Here is a 21850-nt window from a genome sequence, read left to right on the forward strand (position 1 = left end):
GAGGAAGACCATAGAAAATTGATACTTTTGATGTATTGGAGGAGAATATTGAAAGTGCCACGGGCTGCCAAAAGAACAGACCTGTGTTGGAAGAAGTACAGCCAGAGTGGTCCTTAGAGGCCAGGATGGTCAAACTTTGTCTCTCATACTTGGGACATATTGTCAGGAGGGACCAGTCACTAGAGAGGTATATCACGTTTGGTAAGTTAGAGGGTCAGAGAAAAAGAGGAAGACCCTCAGCGAAATGGATTGGCAAAGTGGCAGCATCAATGGGCTCAAGTGTGGCAACAATTGTGAGGTTGGTCCAGGACCAGGCAGTATTCCATTCTGTTGTAAACAGGATTGCTATGAATCAGTACTGACTTGATGGCACCTAACAACAACAAATACTGAAGATGATATTCATTAATCACTACTAATATGATTTGAGGTTTCCATAGGGTTGCAAGTAGGAATGGGGAATGACTACATATGGGCAAGAAAAGATTCCTTTTGAGGATGAAGGAAGTATTTTAAAATTAAGATAGATTTGTAATGACGATACAATTCTATACCTACTTTTTAAAATCCTCAAATTATAAAGTATAGTGAACAAAAGAAAACTGTTGCCTATTATCCCTCTTCACTAACACAGTTACCACTAATATTTTCTATATTGCATTCAGTAATTTCATATAGATGTTGATGCTACCCTTCCTTTATTGAAACATTGGTTCAAAACACCCAGTAGCTACAACCTTGGCAAGTCATTCACCTCTCTGAGCAACATATTTCTCATCTGTAAAACGGAGGAAAATAACAGGCTATCTACAACTTAATTACACTGCTCAGAATCCCTTTAGAAGGTGTCCTTCCAGCTCTCACCAATGTATTCTTTAGGTTGGATTCATTCTATATTCTACTTACCCCATTCTCCAACTACATCAAATTATTCACCCAGCCTAAAGGACCATTCTTTTACATATATCCTACTTGTAGGGTAAAGTTCCTACTTGTGGCCTTTCTCGAACCCTCCCCCCCCACACACACACATCCTTTGTGAGCCGACTCAAATGTCACATCTTCAGTTGATGTCACCCTGTTTTGTGACATCACAGTAAGGCATACTCTCTATGAAAGCATACAGTGGTAGCCTATCCACTCCCCAGATGCAGAGAAAGCACCCTTCCCTCACTGCTCTCCATACTCTAACCATATTGAGTTACTAGTAGTTCGCTGATCATCGACATATAAAACTTTCCTCTTCCAGTAAAATTCTACCTTATTATTTCTCCTATGCTGTTAACCTATACCTAGGAAATCCCAACACGGACTCTCAGAATTCTTTTCAGAGAAGATTCCCACTCAGGAATCTCCCCAAGTCTCTCAAAACTGGGTTTGCTTTGGTCTTCCCCTTTGTTTCCAGATTGCCCTTTGCTGACTTTGAATATTGGCTTATAATACCATACAGGCATTGTCTGTTAGGGTCTATTTACTAAGAAGCTAAGTTTTATAGAATTCTTGTCAATCTCTATAATCCATTATTCAGGATGTACTGAATTTGTTGGGTGTCTATTGGTCACTTTCTTTAATAATCATCTGAGTGAATTATATGTTATGCAATGAATGGTATGTCTTTAAGTCTGTTATAAAAAAAATTGAATTGCCAAACTCTTTTTATCCTGTACTTTAACCACTCAGTTACCATACTGAGGCTTTATATACAGGTATCCCTACTGCAAAGCTGGGTATCTACGAGATGCTCAATTGTATTTACTAAAATAAAACTGAAATACCATGTCAGACTCTGTCGAAATGAACCACTTTCTACAAGCAACCAATTTATACGATACTCCTGTTGGAAAACTGACAGTGTGGTATCACAAATCATAAGGCTAGAATAAGGATTGATTTTCACATTCACATTTTAGAATTAAGGAATCAGGTTATGCAAAAGGAATGAATGGCTCTTAACCATGTGGATAAGTTCTCAAGAGAATGCCTCCTCTCAAATCAATATCATTAATAAACTCTGACTTAGAGTGATTCATGTCATAACTGAACTCAAATTTCATGTCATGGGAATGGATGATTAAAGTACCATGCATGGGGGCTGCAAGTTACAGTTGGACAAAAATAGATGACCAGTTTTTATATTTTTATTTTACTACGATTGGATCAAACAGGTGTTGTTATGCATAAGAAGAGAAGAATATAAACTCTTGGTTTGACACGAGTCATTATTTAATGGACTATTTCAAGGTAGAATTGGTATTTCTTAACAGCTGATGCCAAGAGAGTCTAAATCAAAGAACCACAGAAGTGCGGGCAGAGGTGGAACCAAATAAAACCCAAAACAAATGATAACTTTATGGAACAATTTCAACGACTATTAAGAATTTGCACTCAAGGAATGGAAATTTCCACTTGGAGGACTTTAGGCTTTTAAAACCCTCCAACATTGACAGCAAGGAGTAGATACATGATGCAACTAGATATCTATCACAAGCATTGTGTGACATTACAAAATTAACTAAGGGAAATCATCTCATATCCTTGTTTCTGGGTGTGCTCATCTGAAACAGAGGATAAAGCAATCCACAGTCTCACACCTATGCTTAGATTGCAGAGTATTCTCAAAAGCATTCTACCACCACCCAAACAAACAAACAAACCTAAACCATACAAGCTTATAAAGTATAGTAAAGGATACTTAAATCCTTCACGCTCAATATTTAACTCAGTACCTGCAATCAGGTACTGATTTAAATCAGTTTCCTTCCTCTTAGAACTGCTGCAAGCCGCAATTCTTGTTCATGGGAATGTTGGGTCATTCCCTTTTTTTCTTTTTATTGGGATGTCTTTCCACTATCTTTTGTTTTCTAGAAACAGAGATACAAGTATTTGACAATGTTACAGAATATTTAGACATAAAGGGTTACCATGAGTCTGAATTACAAGCAAAGATTTTTTGGATAAACATGTATAGGAGTCCTGATGTGGTGCTGCTGTAGGATAAGCAATGGAATGCACGGTATAGTTCAAATCCACCAGCTGCTTCTCAGAAACCCTATATGGGGTTGCTATGAGTCAGAATTGACTCAACAGCCCTTAACAACAAACAATGAGTATATTATACTTGTTGCTGTTAAGTGCTGTAGAGTCAGTTCAGATGCACAGCAAACCTCCATAGGGTTTCCAAGGAGCAACTGGTGAGCTTGAACCACCAACCAAACCCTCAACCTTTCTGTTGAAAATGACTTTGGAATCCAATGTGCATTAACCCACAACACCATACCAGGAATACATATTATACTAACTTAAAAAGGTATTGCTAAGAAATGACTGGCTTAAGAGTTTTAAGCGGGAATCTAGATCCAAAGGGCATGGAGGAAGGTAGAATCTCCATTGAGTAGTATCCAATCTGTCTAGGCGGGGCTGGTAAAAGGAGATGGGGATAGGTCTCTTGCGATACAATAGAGAATAACTGTTATCAGGACTGACTGTGAGGGTTGGAAATGTAAAGGCAGACGTTTTGTAGCAAAAGGAGGTGAGTGATTAACTTTGCAATCTAGGAGCAGAGGTCCCTGAGACCATCAAGGGAGAAAAGTGGAGTGCGGAACCCTACCCGGAGAAGCAGTGACGCCAGAGATGGAGGCAGAGAAGATGACATGGAGAGATGGAGCAACTGGGGACTTTAGAGCCAGAGAAGGAGAGGGGCTGTGTGCTGACGACTAGGGGACAGGTTTATAGGGTATACCCTTTGCTTGGTTGACGATGCGTGGAAGGGATTGTAACCATGGCAATGAAACCATATATGATAGGATGAATGTAAAACTAATGTTTTCCCACGGAAACTATCAAATCATTCACAATAAAACATAAAAAAAAAGGCATTGCTACTAATATGTCTGTTCATACATACATTGGTTTAATTCAAACAAAATATGTAAAATATGTCTCTTATCAGTGGATGGCTACAAAAAGCCCCTTGAGTAATACACATGTATTAGCCTCATTAAGGTACCTTCAAAAACAGGTCCAGTGAAAATACTGGCTTCTGAGGAGATCTGCTGAGTGAATTAAATTCAATGGCAGCAAGGTCATCTTTATGACAACTGATTTTTTTAATTCCATAGGGGTTATCTCGATATATTTTCTCAAAGGACACTTGATAATCAGGGCATGTATATGATGAAGTTTTAAGAAAATTTAGAACTGTAGCAGTGATTAAAAAGGCCACAGAAGCTGCATAGAACATTTAACTAACAAGCATGATTTCCCACAACAATGCACCTGCTCATTCCTCAAGGATAGCCAACAGCTGTCCAAGGAGAATGTCGCTGGAAAACCTTACCCTGATCTCTTCCTTTAGCCTTATTTTTGTTCCTCAAATTCTAAGATTATTAAAAAGGAACATGATTTGAACCCCTTAAGAATATAAAAACTTCAGTTATGATGTGATACAAATTTAAGAGTCCAGGATTTCTTAGGAAAAGGTTCTTGTTGTTATTATGTGCCATCAAGTTGGTATCAACTCATACTCATCCTATGCTCAACAGAAGGAAACTCTGCCTGGTCCTAAGCCATCCTCACATTTTTAATTATGTGTGAACCTATTGCTACTGCTGCTATGTCAATCCATTTTGTTCCTCTTTTTCAATGATCCTGAACTTATAAGCATGATGATGTCCAACTCCAGGACTGGTCATTCCTGACAATATATCCAAAGAACAAGAGACAAAGTCTTGCTATCCTTGCTTTTAAAGAGCATCTCACTGTACTTCTTCCAAGACAGATTTGTTTATCTGGCAATTTATGCTACTTTTCATAACCTTTAATAACATCAACATTCAGATGTATTGATATATTGGCGGTCTTCCTTATTCATTATACAACTTTCACATGCATCTTATTAAAAATACCATGGTACTTTACTCGTAAAAGGGACATCTTTACTCTTGAATTCTTTAAAGAGGCCTTTTGCAACAAATTTGCCTGATACAATATGCTGTCGTTGGTTTCTTGACTGATGCTTCCATTACTGTTGATTGTGGATCCAAGCAAAATGAGGTCTTGACAACTTCAATCCATTTATCATGATGTTATTTATTGATGCAGTTGTGAGAATTTCTGTTTTCTTTAAAATAAGGTACAATGCATACTGAAAGTTTGATCTTCTTCAGTAAGTACTGTAAGTCCTCTTTGCTTCCAGAAAGCAAGCATGTACCATGCGCATATTGCAAGGTTGTTAATGAGTCTTCCTCCAATCCTAATGCAATGCTCTTCTTCATATAATCCAATTTATCATATTATGTGATCAGCATACAGATTGAATATTGTTGTTAAGAGTGTCGAGTTAGTTCAGACTCATAGAGACCCTGTATAAGGTTTCGAAAGAGCAGCTAGTGGGTATAATTGCTGACCTAGTTATTAAATCGGCCTTGAGCACTATGTACTTTAAAAACTATCTATATTGGTTCAAACTCACCAGCCACTCCTTAGGAACCCTATACAGGGGTGCCATGAGTCAGCAAACACTCAACGGCATTTAACAACAACAACCCAAAATACTGGAACAAAGTGACAAGAGCAGTAGGAATCTCAGGGGATTTCTGTTAGTGAGGTAGTAACAACTCAGAAAAGGAGGGTGAAGATGGTTCCACAACCCAAAGGATATAATCATGTCATAAAACTGTACATGTAAAAATTGAATTGGTGTATGTTTTTGCTGTGTATATGTTCAACAACAAAAAAACATATGTAGAAAAAAAAAATTTATATATATATTTTTTCTTAAGATTACAGTCCAGGAAACCCTAAAGGGGAGTTCTAGTCTGCTATATAGGGTAGCTATAATTAGGAATCTACTTGACTGCACACAACAGTTATATCAACAAACAGGATTAAGAGGGACATAAAATTTAAATGTCCAAAATGCCTTGTTTTCATTCCTTCCATTTTTGGAAGGCAAAGCATTGTCTGAGGAAATTAGGAGGAAATACAGTTTCCATTTCCCTGTAGCAGGCTTTTAAGTGTTGGTTATTTTACTAGATGAGCTTGATGATCACAGCTTTATAGCTATACCTTGGTATGAAAACACAGTATAAACAAAGAAAAATGTACCTATTAAAAAAAAAAAAAAAAGCATATCTGCCTCATAGAACAGAATTCAATGAAATTGTTTCACAAATAACAAATATGCTGTCCAAATAATAATAGCAGTAGGTATTGGTCTATTAAATCTATTTTGTGCCTGGCTTTGTTCTAAGCACTTTACACATGTGATCTTTAAGAGATAAACTTACCTAAAAGTGCAATACTATTATTTTTACCACTAAGAAAGAAATAAATGTTGCTAGGTAGTCTACGGTTAACACTATGATTTCTTATCAATTACAGGAAGCAAATCAATATAAAAACAAATGAAACATTAGGTTAAAAAAAAAAAAACACTCTGTAGAATAGAAAAAAATGTTAGAAAAACATCTGCTATCTGGTTGATTTCAATTCATGGTAACCCCTCACATCTATGCTCCCTAGGAATTTCAATAGCTGTTTTTTTCAGAAGTAAATCATCAGACCTTTCTTTCCAAGTGCCTCTGGATGGACTCCAACTGCTTATCTTTTGGTTAGCACCCAAACACACTATTAGTTGAACAAACCAAGGACTCCAGAAGAAATAACAATATATGGCCAGGAGGCAGGCTTACAGAATATGCCCTTGGCTGTTTAAATGATTATATATTCCTGAGTGTTATTGTGTAATTCCAAAATAAGCAAACAAAAAAATCAAAACAAAAGAAAACAAAACAGAGGGAATAGAAGCCAATGCTGTTGAATGATGATACATGGAGGGTTTGTAATCTTTGCAATGAAATCAGTGTAAAACCGATATTCTTCCATGTAAACTATCACACCATTCACAATAAAAACCTAAAAATAAAGATTATCTGGGGAGTTGGTGGTACTGTCCATGAGCAGAATACTTCTGGGTGCCTCTCCATCAGTCCGTCTATGGCTAAGTAGGTGTCTCAGCCACCACAACACTTGATTAAGCTGCATAACAATTGTCTATTTCATTGCCTCCACCATAAAACCATGAGCTTATTGAAAGCATGGTCTATTGCTGTACCTACAATGCTTGCCACAAAGTAGATGCTCAGTAAATCTTTGATGGAATGCATGCATAAATGAGTGAATGGATAGATGGATAACTAGAATCATGACTGGTCCTCACTGTATAAGAGCATACCCAATCACCTGCCTTCGCAGCTGTGCAGGCTTTGAGATTAAAAAAATAAAGAAGAATAAACACAATATATATTTAATATTCATTAAAATCTTAAAAACAAACATACAAAAAAACACCACTCTTCTGTCAATTTATTATACCGTGGTGGTTAATGTAACGCTGTAGTGCTAGTATTTTAAATACTTGCAGGATCACCCATGGTGGATAGGTTTCAATGGAACTTCCAGACTAAGATAGACTAGAAAGAAAGAGAGACAACTTTTATCTAGTTAGCCACTGAAAATATTATGGATTGCTGCACGGCATTATCGGCATTATCAGATATAGTGGAAAAGCACTCAAAGTACAACTGGTGAAGAGCAACCTCCTTCAAAGTAGAATGGACCTTAATGATGTGAATGGAGCAAAGCTGTTTGTACCTTTGGTTGCTGATGGGGTACAACTCAAAAGTGAAGAAACAGCCGCATTGTCCATTAATAATCAGAAGGTGGAATGGACTAAATATGAATTCAGGAAAATTTAAAGTTGTCAAAAATGAAATGTAGCATATAAAGATCAATACTCTAGGTATGAAATAGAATGTTTTATGTCATTCTGAATCAGTCAGTCAAGAACAAAAAAGAGGAATAGTGTTCCAATCACCATCAAAAAAGATCTAGCTTGAAGTACAATGCTGTCTATAACAGGATAATATCCATACACTTATTATGCGAACTTACACACAACCACCAAAGCAAGTGATGATGAAACTGAAGAATCCTACCAATTTCTTGAGTCTGTAATTGTTTTTAAAAAATGCATTCAGGATTATTGGTAATCACTGGTGATTGGAATGCAAAAGTTTAAAATAAAGAGGAAGGATACAGTTGAAAAATATGGCCTTTGTGATAGAAATGATGTTGCGGATCACATGAAAGAATTTTTAAGACCAATCAATTACTTACTGAAAATCTCTCTTTTCAACACCATAAATGGCAATGATATACATGGATTTCACCAGAAAGAATACACAGGAATCAAATTGACTACATCTATGGGAAGAGATGGAGTCCTAGTGTGGCACTGTGGGTTAATGCGCCAGACTGCAAAGCAGTCTGAACTGCAAGGTCGGCAGTTCAAGCTCACCAGCTGCTCCCTGGAAACCCTATACAGGATTGCCATGGGTCAGAATGGACTCAACAGCACTTAACAACAACAAATGGGAAGAGGCAGAGTCCTGGTATGCCAATGTGGGTTAATGCGCCAGATGGCGGTTCAAGCTCACCAACTGCTCCTCGGAAATTCTATACAGGGTCACTATGGGTCAGAATAGACTCTATGGCACTTAACAACAACAACATGGGAAGAGACAATGGTGAAGCTCAATATCCAGGCATATACAAATCACTGTAGTAAGAAGAATTGGTTCATGCTCCACCATTTAAAATGACCACCATATGATCAAGAGTCAATAGTATTGAAAAACAAAGCACTGAAGAGATGGAGAAAAACATGAATCCAGGGATTCACTGAATATAAATTGAAATGTTTTAACAAACTGATGCAGCACTGGAGGTGCTAACTCATCTATGCTAAGATTTTTGGAAGATATCTACTTGGCCAACCAATTTGAAGAGATCCATAGTTGTGTACATTTCAAAGAAAAGTGGCCCAATGGAATACGGAAATAATCAAGCAATATCATTAATATCATATGCAAGTACAATTTTGCTGAAAATAATTTAATAATGACTGCAACACTACGCTGACAAGGAGATACTAGATAGTCAAGGTAGATTCACAAAAGGACATGGAACAAGAGATATCACTGCTGACACCAGGTGATATATTTACTTAGGCTTTACTGACTTATACAAAGGCTATGTGTATCATAACACACAATGAATACTTTTTCAAAGAATGGGTACTCCAGAACAGTTTTAACTGTAGTCATGAGAAGCCTGTACATAGACAGGTTCCTCATTACAACAGAAAAATGGGAAACTGAATAGTTTAAAATCAGGAAAGGTGTGTGCCAGTTTTGTATCCTTTTATCATAGTTATTTTATCTGTATTCTGAGCAAATAATCAGAGAAACTGGATTATAGAAAGAATAACATGGCATAAGGATTGGAGGGAGATTCATTAACCACCTATGATATGCATATTAAACATCCTTGCTTGCTCGATGAGATACTGAATACCAAACCTCAAGTATAGATTGCATTTCAATGTAAAAAAAAACAAAAGTCTTCAAACCTGGAACAATAAATAACATCATGACAAATAGAGTAATTGTCAAAGTCTTCATTTTGCTTGTATCTGTAATTAATAGTCATGGAAGCAGCAGTTAAGAAATCAAAAGGCTTATTGCATTAGACAAATCTGCTACACAAGACCTCTTTGAAGATCAAAGAGATCAGTTTGAGGACTAAGGTGTTCTTGACACAAACACTGGTATTTTAAATAGCCTCATGTGCACGTGAAAGTTGTAGAATGAATAAGGAAGACCAGAGAAGAATTTATGCATTTGAATTGTGGTTTGGTGAAAAATATTGAACGTATCAAGAACAAACAAATCTGTCTTAGAAGAAGTACACCCAGAATGCTCCTTAGAAGAGAGGATGTCAAGACTTCATACTTTGTGTCCATTCCAAAGAAAGCTGACCCAATGGAATAAGGAAACAAACGAACAATAACATTAACATCACATGCAAATAAAAGTCTGCTGAAGATAATTCAAAATTGATTGCAACACTACATTGACAGGGAGCTGCCAAAAATCAACTTTGGACATGATGTCAGGAGAAGGACAACATGCTGGGTAAAGTAAAGTGAAAAAGAGGAAGACCCCCCACCCCCCTCAGTTAGATGGATTGACACAGTGCCAGCAACAGTGGGCTCAAACATAACACTTGTGAGGATGGCGAAGAACTGGGCAGTGTTTCTGTTGTATATGGAATTGCTATGAGTTAGAACTGAATCACAGGCACCTAGCAACAACAAACATTTTATGAGTTAGGTCCATATTCTAGATGAGGAAACGAAAGCACAGACAGATTAAGTTAACTTGCTCAGGGTCACGCAACTAGTTTTAATAAGAAGAAAACCTGAAAATAAGCTTTACAGCTTCAACTCTCAAAATCCCATACCATGCCAAGTATAAGATTTATTTCTCAAAGTAAATGATTAAAGAAGAGCATTTTCCTCACTGAAGTGCCTGGTGTTTTGACAATTGTTCCCTGACAATTGTCATGGTAAAGTATTATGAATATAAAAGTAAAAAAGATCGCCATTTCAAAGTCTGGTTTTTTTATTTCTTTTCTCATCCTCTTCACATTTATATAACTGTTTTATCAGACCACTTTTCACTCATTTGTATTTTGCTATTAAGACTGTCACTTAACTCTTTTTTGTACTCCTAAGGATATTGTAAGCTATTCTAGAGATGATGGGCTGTTTGTTTTTAGATCTCCTTTCTCCCTTTTCCTACTAAGTTCTGAACTTACAAAGCATAAAATAAACATTGCTAATTCCAAAGGACTAGTTCTGGTGTGGCACTGCAGGATACAGCACTGGACCACAAAGTTGGCTTGACTGTAAGATCAGCTATTCAAACACACCAGTCATTCCTGAAAAACCCCATATAGGGATGCTATGAGTAGGAACTGATTCAATGGCACATAGCAACAATAACAATTAAAAAAGGAGTTCATCCTAGTGGTGCTATAGGATTGATAACCACACGGTTGGATTTATGCAAAAACAAGAGTTCTTGAAAATACACAATTACATACTTTTCTTATTATTCTTCAGCAAAGACTTTGACTAGTTGAGAAGTTAGAAAATATGACATTAAATCTTGCTAATGTATTTTTGTATCATTAAAAATTTTTCTATTAATTTCCTTCCTAAGTGGCACTATACAATCCCCCACCCACACTATCTCTTGGTGGAATTCTGCACTCTTAAATTTATACCATGTCAAAACATCAGTTTTGGTGTCCTCAAGGGACTCAAATGTGTTCTTTGAAATGTTGGAGTTTGGAGAAAAGAAGTCTGAAAGGAAAAGATCAGGACTGTAATATGGATGAGGTAAGGCTTCTCAATGGAATTCTCCTAGGACAGAAAATAAACAGGTGTATTACAGTGATGGAACAAAAAATAATTTCAGAATTCAACTTTCCTGGGATTTTTCTCACCAATTCAGTTTTCAATTTTCTTAAAACTTCTTTCATTGAAGTTTCATGATCATCCTGTGTTCTTTGGGAAAATCTATCTAGACTGTTGTTGTTATGTGCCATCGAGTCGATTCCGACCCATAGAGACCCTGTAAAGGTTTTCTGAGGAGCAGCTGGTGAACTTGAACCACCAACCTTGCAGTTCAAATGGCTTTGCAGTCTGGCACAGTAACCCACAGAGCCACACCAGGACTCCTCTATCAAGATTACCCACTTTGAAATAAAAAAATCAGTAGTCATAACTCTCTGAGCTGACTTTTGTCTTTGAAATTAACTGCCCCAGAAGATCTCCTTGGAAGTCACTGTTTTCATTACATCATTTATTTGAGGATACCCTAATGAGTCCCGGTATGGTGCCGTGGGTTCTTGCACTGGACTGCAAAATCTATTTGAACCACAAAGTCGGATGTTCAAGCTTACCAGCTGCTCCTCAGAAACCATATACAGGGTCGCAATGGGTTGGAAATGACTCAACGGCACTTATACAATGAGACTGAGACAAGTGCATTCGTGAAAGAACTGGCATGTTGCCATCCACTGAACCACTCATAGTTAATCACACTTTGTTTGAAATAAACTCACATATTTAAAAACTGGAACCCTAGTAGCAGTACTTTTTGACTTACCCTTATATAATGATCCAATCATCCATGTTCATGACAATAACCCTGAGACACAGTAAATGCCCTTTTTGAGTCATTATATATTGACTGTGTCACAGAATATTACTATCAAATATGTTTTATTCTATTCAGTTCTTTGAATTCTACCTACCACAAAGGCATAATGTGCATTTGATAAAATGAAGATTCCATTAAGGATTGTAACCAACTAAAATTATTACCTTTCAGTTGACAAAACAGACAAAAGTCTTTTAAAAGATAACAAAGACCTAACATCTCACAGTTGTTTTTACAATGGACTCATCAACATGATAATTCTATTTATCAGATATTTGTAAACTATGTGTGTACATTTCTAATTTGCCCCCTTTAAAGTCCATGACACACAGAAGGAGTATTTTCACTTAGAAGCTTGCTTGTCATATACTTATAGGTGTGTTTGTGTATGAAGAGATGACCTATGTGTAAGTCATAAGGACTCTGTATCACAGAGGAGAACTCTCCCATAAAGATTCATAGGCTGAAAGTCTTTTTGGGATTATATCTCCAAGTCTTTTCTCAAGTGGGGCCACTGGTGGGTTTGAACCACCAATCTTTTCATTAGCAGCTTAGAGCTTAACCACTGTTTAACCAGGCCTATAACGTAGCCCAGCATTTAACAGGATGGAATAAATAAGCTATGTAGACATGTCAAGGGAGCTGGCTTCTCTGTACTAACTACATTAGGACTCTACTACATGAGCTTCCACTAAACCTCTATGGACATTAGTTTCATTGCCTGTTAAATAAAAAGAGTGGTGGGAATAAGTTTTTCTTATATACCTCAAAGAGCCATGAAAATGAGATCATTTCTTGAAATAAAAACCTTTAGTAATGACAGCAATTTCCCTTACTAATCATGCTCCTCCTATGGGAAGCTTTCATTTTTAGATTCTAACTAAATTTCACCAAGACTACATGTCAGAAACCCAAGCACTACTTTTAATGTCTGAATCAGGCAAAATGATTATTTTTAAATTCACTTGAAAATTTACCAGTGTAGGCACATCTCTCAAAACACCTTATCACAGATGAGGGAACAAAGCTTTGATGAGATGTTAGCCAGAGACAGGCACTCAGGAGCTTTTGTATAAATGTGAAGATTAAGAATACTCATCAGTCCACAATGCCTTTCATCTAATATAAAAACTGATCAGAGTGCTACTCAGTAGTGTTGCAGATTAGCATTTTTCAAAACCATAGTAAATACCAGGTACTAGTGGTCCTGGCGTGGCGCCGTAGGATAATGCACTAGACCACAAGGTCGGTTTAAACAGCAAGTTGGTGGCTCAAATTCATCAGTCACTCCTCGACAATCCTATACAAGGCTGCTATGAGTCGGAACCAACTTGACAACTCTCAACAACAACAACCACAGTGGAGCACAAGAGGAACAAATCTTTTAAGCTAAGGAATTTGTTGACTTGAAAACCTCTGAGAAGTCACACACATTGGTTTCACCCTAACTTCATAATTTTCTCTACCCTACCTCACTGAATGTAAATACCCAATTACCTCAGCTACATTCCAGAATTCAACTCCATCTATCTCCAAACGATCTCTACAATATGCTCCTATAAAAATACTATCTGCCTTAGCCTTCTGAAATGTCTTTGCCTTCATTGTTATTATTAGTTGCCATTGAGTTGGTACCAACAGAACAAAATGTTGCCTGGTGTTGTGCAGTCCTCATAATCACTATGGTGCCTGGGTCCATTGTCATGGCTACTGTGTATTCTGAGTATCTGCTCACATAGGTCATCTTTCAGCACTAGATCAGACAATCTTCAGTTGTGTGTCATAAGATTTTCACGGGCTAATTTTCACAATTGGTCTTTAGTCTTTTCTTCCTAGCCTTCCTTAGTCTGGAAGAGATAAGCACATTTCCTTTGAGTAGACGCCAATTCTCAATGGCCTTAGGTACAACAAAACACAATGCTGCCCTTGTATGGTCCTCACAGTCACCAACATGTTGAAGTTCCCCAAAGCAGTTCTTGTGTCAATCCATCTAACTTAGCATCCTCCTCACTCTAACTTGCCCTCTTCACCACACATAATGTCTTCCTCCAGTGACTGGTCCCTATTGATGACTGTGTTCAAAGCAAGCAAAATGGATAATGTTCTATTATGTATCATACGATTTACATTGGCAAAAGGGGTAGTTATATATGGGGGATGACAACACTTGCAAGATATGCTCACCATGGAGTGGTCTGTCAATCAAGATCAAAAGGGCAACATTTACCTAAGGACACAGTTGAGAAGGGATTAGAAGGAGAATAGAATGGAAATTAAAATCACAGGGAGGAAGTGGAAATACTCATTATTTGGAGGGGATCGCAATCACTGAGATGAAATTAAGTGTATCATTTCTTGAATGTAAAACTGATGATCTTATCTGCAAACCTTCATTCAATTCCCAAAATTTAAAAATAAATATATTTTAACTGGCTAATTTTCAGATGTATTATCATCAAGCTTGGTAGCGTAGTGGTTACGAATCGGGCTTCTAACCTCAAGGTCTGCAGTTCGAAACTACCAGCTGTTCCACGAGAGAAGGATGAGGATTTCTGCTCCCATAAAGATTTGCAGCCTCAGAAACCCTGTGCAGGGCCAGTATGAGTTGGAACCAACTCCATGGTACTTAACAACAACAATCATCAAGTCATCCTTCCTAATCTGCCTTAGTCTAGAAACTCCACTGATGTGTCCACTATGGGTAACAGTTCTGGTATCTGAAATACTGTTGGCAGAGCTTCCAGCAACATAGCAAAGTGCACGCAGCCACAGATTCACAGAGAGATTGTGATCTTTGACTTTAAAAAACATCAAATCACTGCATCGTTATTTAAACTCTGAAACATTATTTGTCAGGAGACTAGACCCCTGAATCCAATTTGAAGGCTTGACACCTACATCAATATCTTGATATTACCTTTATTAACCAAAAAGTGGAAAAGTTTATTTTCCATTCCTTAAAATTTTCACATCCATGGCAAAACATCCCTGACATCTGTCTGTCACTTTATTCATTCTTCCTCTAAAGAAGAGCAATGATTTATGTGTTGGTGACTTTGAGACACAAAAAAAACACAGGGCAGGCATGGTTCAGCCCCTCCCAGAGTTCATTTCAGAATCTACCTGTCTTCAAGAACTATACTTTTCTTTGTATTTTCATACTACCAAGAGGGCACATTTGTCTATTTTAGAGCAGTGATTTCACTGGGTCCAGAGTAAATGCCTGTGACGCAGGATGCTTTTTCAGTTCTAATGCTGACATGTGATCTTCATCTCTCTGACACCCCTACCTCACAATGGTTTCTGAACATAGTTGAAGAGGAATCCTAGGTTAGTGTACCATGGAAGTCCCAATTAATTCTCAATTACTCTGTTACCTTAGTTTTCATACATTCCTCCAACATTTTTCCTGACTCATAAGTTGCAATCATTCACTATATTCTACACACTCACACATGAGGGTGAGTCAAAAATTATCCACACTCGAGTTATATTCAAATTCCCATCCACATCCATGGATGATGACAACATTGAGCGTGTATGTGAAATGATTCTGTGGAACAGATGAGCGACAATGGATTGTGTGGCAAATTATTTGCAAATCAATCATGGCTCTGCCTACTCCATGACAAATTTGGGTTTCAAAAACTTTGTGCAAGGCTGATACTGAAACAACTCATTAAACAGCATAAACAGAAGTGTTTGGACATCTGCAAACAAAATTTGGACCAATACTCAAAGGAAGGTTAAAGTTTTTGTTGTTGTTGTTGCTGTTTTAATTGTTACTGGTGATCAGATATGGATGCATCACTATGAGTTTCAGAGTAAACGGCAGATATGGAATGGAATCATCTTCAATTGCCGACCAAGAAAAAGTTCAAAAGTCAACCATTAGCTGGAAAATTGATGCTTACAGTTTTCTGGGATTCTTAAGGACCAGTATTGGAACACTATCAGAAAAAAGTTCAACAATCAACAGTCTTCATTACAGTGAGATGCTCACAGAAGAGCTGAAGTCTAAATTTTGGATTAAATGCAGAAGGACTGCTATTCAAGGGCATTGTGATCTTGCATGACAATGCACGTCCTCACTAAGTATTTCTGTTTCAATAGATATATTCTTTTCTTTCTCTGTAGGCACATCAGAAGACATGTGTAATCTCTATGTTAACCAAACCTTTACAATTATGTTCTTGACTCTGGTCTCTAATGCCTCCTCTGGAACCTTGTTCCATTGTTCACAGTCTTCTTAATGCTCACTAGTGTCTCCCATTGTTCCCACTTGGAGTGGATTCCCTTTGGTAAATGAACAAGGAACCTTGCTTTTATCTGAATGCAAGGCTTATTATTGTGGTTGTGAATTGATTCTGACTTATGATGAACCCATGTGGACAGAGTAGAACTGCTCCATTGGCTTGTAAAGGTTGTGAAATTTCAAGAGTGTTGAGTACTTAACTCTTATCCTCCTATTATCTTAAACTTGCTTTGTCCTTTTTTTCACAGCAAACTTCTTGAATACATAATAGCAAATGGAGGTTTAAGCATGCAAAGTAAACTTACAAAAAATTCCACCGATGGCTGGGGCAGTTTCAGAACTAGAATCTAAGTCTCTAAATGAGTCTTATCATGTTGATTTCCATGCTGCAGATTTAAAACCTTCCATCAGGCTAAGTTAAGAACTCCACTATGATAAAAAAAAAAAAAACCAATTAAAATGTTGCCTATCTAATATATACATGGTTCTGTTTAAAGAAAAAGCCTTCACAAAATTGTTTTTAATTTTGCCCCAGGTAATTCTGAACTTTGGTTACAACTCATTGGATCAGAGATTGAACCAAACAGATCAGGTACTCATGAGATGTGCTGGTTCCTCCTCAATTTGTACTGGAGAAAAACCAACTACAATAATGGCTAAGTGCAAGGCATACAGAGAGGCCAGCTAGTAGGAGAAACAGATCACAGCAAAAAAAAAAAGGAAGAGACACATAGTTTCACAAAAAAGCCATGAGGCAGCAGTGGACATAATATACTGACCATCATAGTATAGAGGAGAACAAAGAGGGACACCATAAAGAAGGATAGAGAACAGAAGAGAAAAAATTAGGAGCTAAGTTATAGGAATAGAGACCCATAGATTGGGAAGTATTAGATGTCACCCAAAAGAAGATGATCAAATCAGCTGCTACCATGTCTTAAATAACTCAAGCTTCCGTAAGATTTAGTTGTTTGGTTGCTCACGTGGTTTAGTTTGTTTTTGGTTTGGAATTCTTAACTTCTGTTGGCATCCTTGCCAAAATACTCTTCTGTACTAACTTTAAGTACATCTCACTTCCTGCCACCTGAAAAGCCCCAACTGAAACAGACCTGTGCAATAGCATCTTCATCCAAAAAGACTACAGACAAACATCATTCTGAACCACACTGCTGTATTATGGTTTTAAAAGGACTATGTATTTTAACAGAATGATAAAAAGATGGATATATAGGGGAAAGAGTTTCTTTTGTATCTGTGTGCTAGCAAAGCACAAAAGCATAGTACCTGTTATTTGGGAACTATCCATGAGGATGCAATTCTGCCATCTATAATAGGATAAAAGTATTCGAATCTGCTCCAATCTATCATACGCCCACAGTTTTGTATTTAGTCCCCATTAATTATCTCTAATATAAATCAGGTAAAAATAGGCAGGGTAGCCTGAAAAGTAGGTTGGACTCTCTGATCCCTCATGCATATAATAAGCAAATAGAGTTTAATCGTTAAAACACAGGCAAACAAATTAGGTAAATCATTTATTTCTTAGCAAAGAATAGGTTACAGTTATTTTATAAAATTCATTGCCACGTCTGCATTTTAATTGTGGTATTTTTATTGCATTAGGTACCTTATTCTAGACTGTGGCTGTTTTAAGTAAACAAAGCAAAACTCTTCTTCCACTATAGCAATCCAGAGTGCCATGGAAAATAACCTGTCCAGTTTACTCTCCTGGCCACAAGTATCTGTTTAGAGACGTGTCTGGATTGGATTTAACAACACATCCCCAAGCAACTAAATAGAAGCTCAGGTCAATAATATGAGCTAATATGAGGATTATAACCAATAGAATAGTAGTGCAAACTGAATTCTTACAAACTTCGAGAAAATCAAGCATATCCAATTATTGATATATATCACAAATAATAAGTACCCTCAGATATACATATGGATACACATGCAAGAAAGTTCACCTGAGCATTGTTTAGCATAATAATTTTTAAAAAAGCAGAAATCTGTTCTTTCTGTGCATTGGTAAAGTAGTACTTAAAATATGGTAAAATCTCAGTGAAGATCATTGTAAGGTGTTAAAACTATATGTTAAATCACTTTTAATTAATATATAAGATTATAGATAAAAAGAGCAAATGGAAACAAACAGATAATATTGTAATATTACTTTGTGTGGCGCTGTAGGATAAGCACTGGACTGCTAGCCACAAGGTCACTAGTACATACCCACCATCTGCTTCTTGCAAATCCTATACAAGGTCACTATGATTCAGAATGGACTTGATGGAACTTATCAACAACAACACTATTTATGTTTAAAACACAAGCAACCTGTGTATAATCACATACACACACATATAAATATATTGGGAAAGGACTGGAAAGATGTATGATAGACAAAGATGATTAATTTGGAGAAAAAGTAATGAAGAACGGGTGAGGGCAGAAATAAATAAGCAATAAGAGTGAGTACTGAGGGCCATTTTTAAGTTTTACCATACAGGCAGTCCCTGATTGATGGTGGGATTTTCTTCAATGACTACAGTAAGTTGGTTCTGATATAAGTTGAATACCTTTCATTTTGTTTTACTTTCATTACTATTGCCTTTTACTGTCAATATCTTTATAAATCTCATCTTTATCTTTGAGGGCTAGACACATTACCTACAAACTTAAAGATACATTTTAATGAATAAAAACTTACCTAAAAAGCTTCCAATGACCTGACTTATTTGACTGAATGTATTGGTGAGTGGGTGGTGTATAATCAATGCAGGTGTTACAGTTACAGTAACTTGAACAACTTGGCTTCAGATTAACAACTAATGTGTCTAATGGAACAAAACACTAAACAAGGCTAGGTCTACTCTGAAATAGTTGCCAGTGTTGTAACAATGAAGTCAGAATCCAAACGGTTTTCAGGTGCCTAAGCAATTCAACTGTCTTAGTTCACCAGAGTTGAGCATTACCCAATTTTCTGTTCATTAAGACTCCCAACACCAAAACCGACTTCACTGTACACCAGACCACAGCCTGCTAAATGGCAGTGTTTTGAATAGCAATTCACAAAATTGAACATCTATGAGAGAGCATCTGCAAAAAATAACAGCAAATTATGCACCGTAACATTTTACATAATAAATATTGCTGTTGTTAAGTGCTTCGTGTGGTGCCATAGCTTAAGCACTCGACTTCAAGGTCAGTTTGTATGACAGTGTCAGCAGTTCAAACTCATCAGCTGCTCCTCGGAAACCCTATACAGGGACACTGTAGTCGGAACCGACTCCATGGCACTTCACAACACACGGAATAGGGTTTCCGAGGAACAGCTGGTCAGTGTGAACCACCGACCTTGCTGGATAAGTCCAGTGCGTATCCTACAGTGCCACACCAGGACTCCATAATACATACTAGCTTTCAAAAGCTTCATGTAAAATTGAATTTAAGGGACAGTAGAATTTTCACAGGAACTTTTTTAAGACTCCTGGTATTACTGATAGCCCACTGTCGTCAAATCCATATTCAACTCACGTAGTTTTGTCCAGTTAGTTCCCACTCATTGTGACCTTATGTACAACAGAAGAAAACACTGCCAGGACCTGAGCTGTTCTCACAGTCATTGTTAAACTTGAGCCTATTGTCAGTTCCACTGTGCCAATCAATCCATCTTGTTAGGGGTGACCTTCACTTCACCTAGCATGATGTCCTTCTGATAATATATCTAAAGTTTAGAGACAAAGTCTCACTATCCTGTCTTCTAAGGAGCATTCTGGCTGTACTTCTCCCAACATAGATGTTTGTTCTTTTAGCAGGTACTTTTAATATCCTTCTCCAATACCATAACTCAAATGCATCAATTCTGTTATCTTCCTTATTCGTTGCCCAATTTTCAATGTATATGAGGCTACTGAAAATGCTATGGCTTGGATCTGACATACCTTTGTCCTCAAACTGAAATCTCTGCTTTTCAGCACTTTAAAGAGGTGTTGTCTAGAAGCTCAGCTGAAACCTGTCCACCATGGGTATATCCTGCTAGTATTTAAGTATTGGTGGTATACCGTCCAGCATCACAGCAACACACAAGCCACCATAGTATGATAAACTGACAGACGAATGGTGGATTCAACTCATAGTAACACTACATACGGTTTCCTGAGATGGTAAATCTTTATGGGAGCAGACAGTTTTATCTTTCTCCCACAGAGGGCTAGTAGGCCTGAACTGCTGACTTTGAGTTAGCAGTTCAAATAGCGAAAAAATACAAAAAACCAACATGGAAAAACGCTCCTAAGTGTACTTCACTGTAACTCGAACTTAATCATACCTGTGATAGTCTCATATATATATATAGACTATATTAACAAATGATATGTATGCTTACATGTTAATAGAGTTAAAGAACATGATGTCTATAGTGTACATTCATGTGCTATAAACATGATTGAAACAATGGAAACACACAACATCGGAAGAACAATTGTACCAAATTAATAGGATCAGCCAGGTGAACCAATTATCATTTTAGAATTGGGATTCGGTTCAACCACTGAACCTGAGGTATAAAACTGATGTAACAGTTTTTAGCCAAACTCACCGACTTCATTTGAGAATGGAACGGGATAGTGAACAAAAATCAATCCAGAAGTTGAAAAACACTCACTAAATCTCAACTACTGTTATTGCTATACATATTATTTGACCTCCCAGATCTCCCTGAAGAGGAATTGCTAAATTTGTGATAATACATCACTTGTTTTACATGCCTCTGTTTGAGCCACACAGTCTTATTCTCTCTGTCTCCCTTAGCTAAGGTCTGAAATGAAAACAAACATCAAATGAGGCCGTAGGATTTTATTTTATCTGTCACATACTGCTGTCATTAAACACACTTGAAACGAGTGGGTTTAGTTCAAATAAAACTGCTTCTTTCCCAAACTCAACAAACAAGAAGGGGGGAGAAAAGGAGGCTTGCACTTGAATCACATTCAGAAGCGCTGCACGCTACATTTCAAGGAGAAGATCCATCTGGCAGGCTGACACAGTAATAAGTTCTTTTAATTGTCAGGTCAGGCAGATTACAGATCCAGGCTGTCAATTCTTCCATTGCAGTTTTATTTTGTTATTGGTAGCTCATTAAAAAGAAGAAGAAGAACAGGAAAGCACACACACATACAACTCTCCTAGTATGTCCCTGCCTAGGATTGATTTTAGCAGACAGCGATTAGTCCAAGAAGCATCTACTACTGAGCACCTATTAAGTGCTTGTAACTATGTTAGGTGTTGGGAACTCAAGACACGTCAACAGTCAACAAGCAAAGTAAACTGCGGCAAACCAGAACGACAAAACAATCAAAATTGCTGGTACACTTGATTTTTAACCCCCATCTTTACTGTGGAGTTCCTTCTCAATGTATGAATCTACACAATCTTTGCATTTTGTGTCTGTGCTTTG

The 21850-nt window shown here is 37.2% G+C and overlaps 1 protein-coding gene across 4 annotated transcripts in view; it reads right to left on the reverse strand.

Annotated features, from left to right (window-relative positions):
- Positions 1-21850, reverse strand: part of LPP (LIM domain containing preferred translocation partner in lipoma) — a 938906-nt gene that overhangs the window by 387887 nt on the left and 529169 nt on the right. For 2 of the 4 annotated variants that reach the window (XM_006871883.1, XM_006871882.1), the window contains one exon: positions 724-730. The exons of the other annotated variants lie outside the window; for them this stretch is intronic. In XM_006871883.1, the coding sequence (XP_006871945.1) occupies positions 724-730 (7 nt within the window). The remainder of the gene's footprint in view (positions 1-723; positions 731-21850) is intronic. 4 annotated transcript variants of the gene reach the window in all.

The sequence above is a fragment of the Chrysochloris asiatica genome, unplaced genomic scaffold, assembly GCF_000296735.1.
Source record: "Chrysochloris asiatica unplaced genomic scaffold, ChrAsi1.0 scaffold00177, whole genome shotgun sequence".
Classification (NCBI taxonomy): domain Eukaryota; kingdom Metazoa; phylum Chordata; class Mammalia; order Afrosoricida; family Chrysochloridae; genus Chrysochloris; species Chrysochloris asiatica.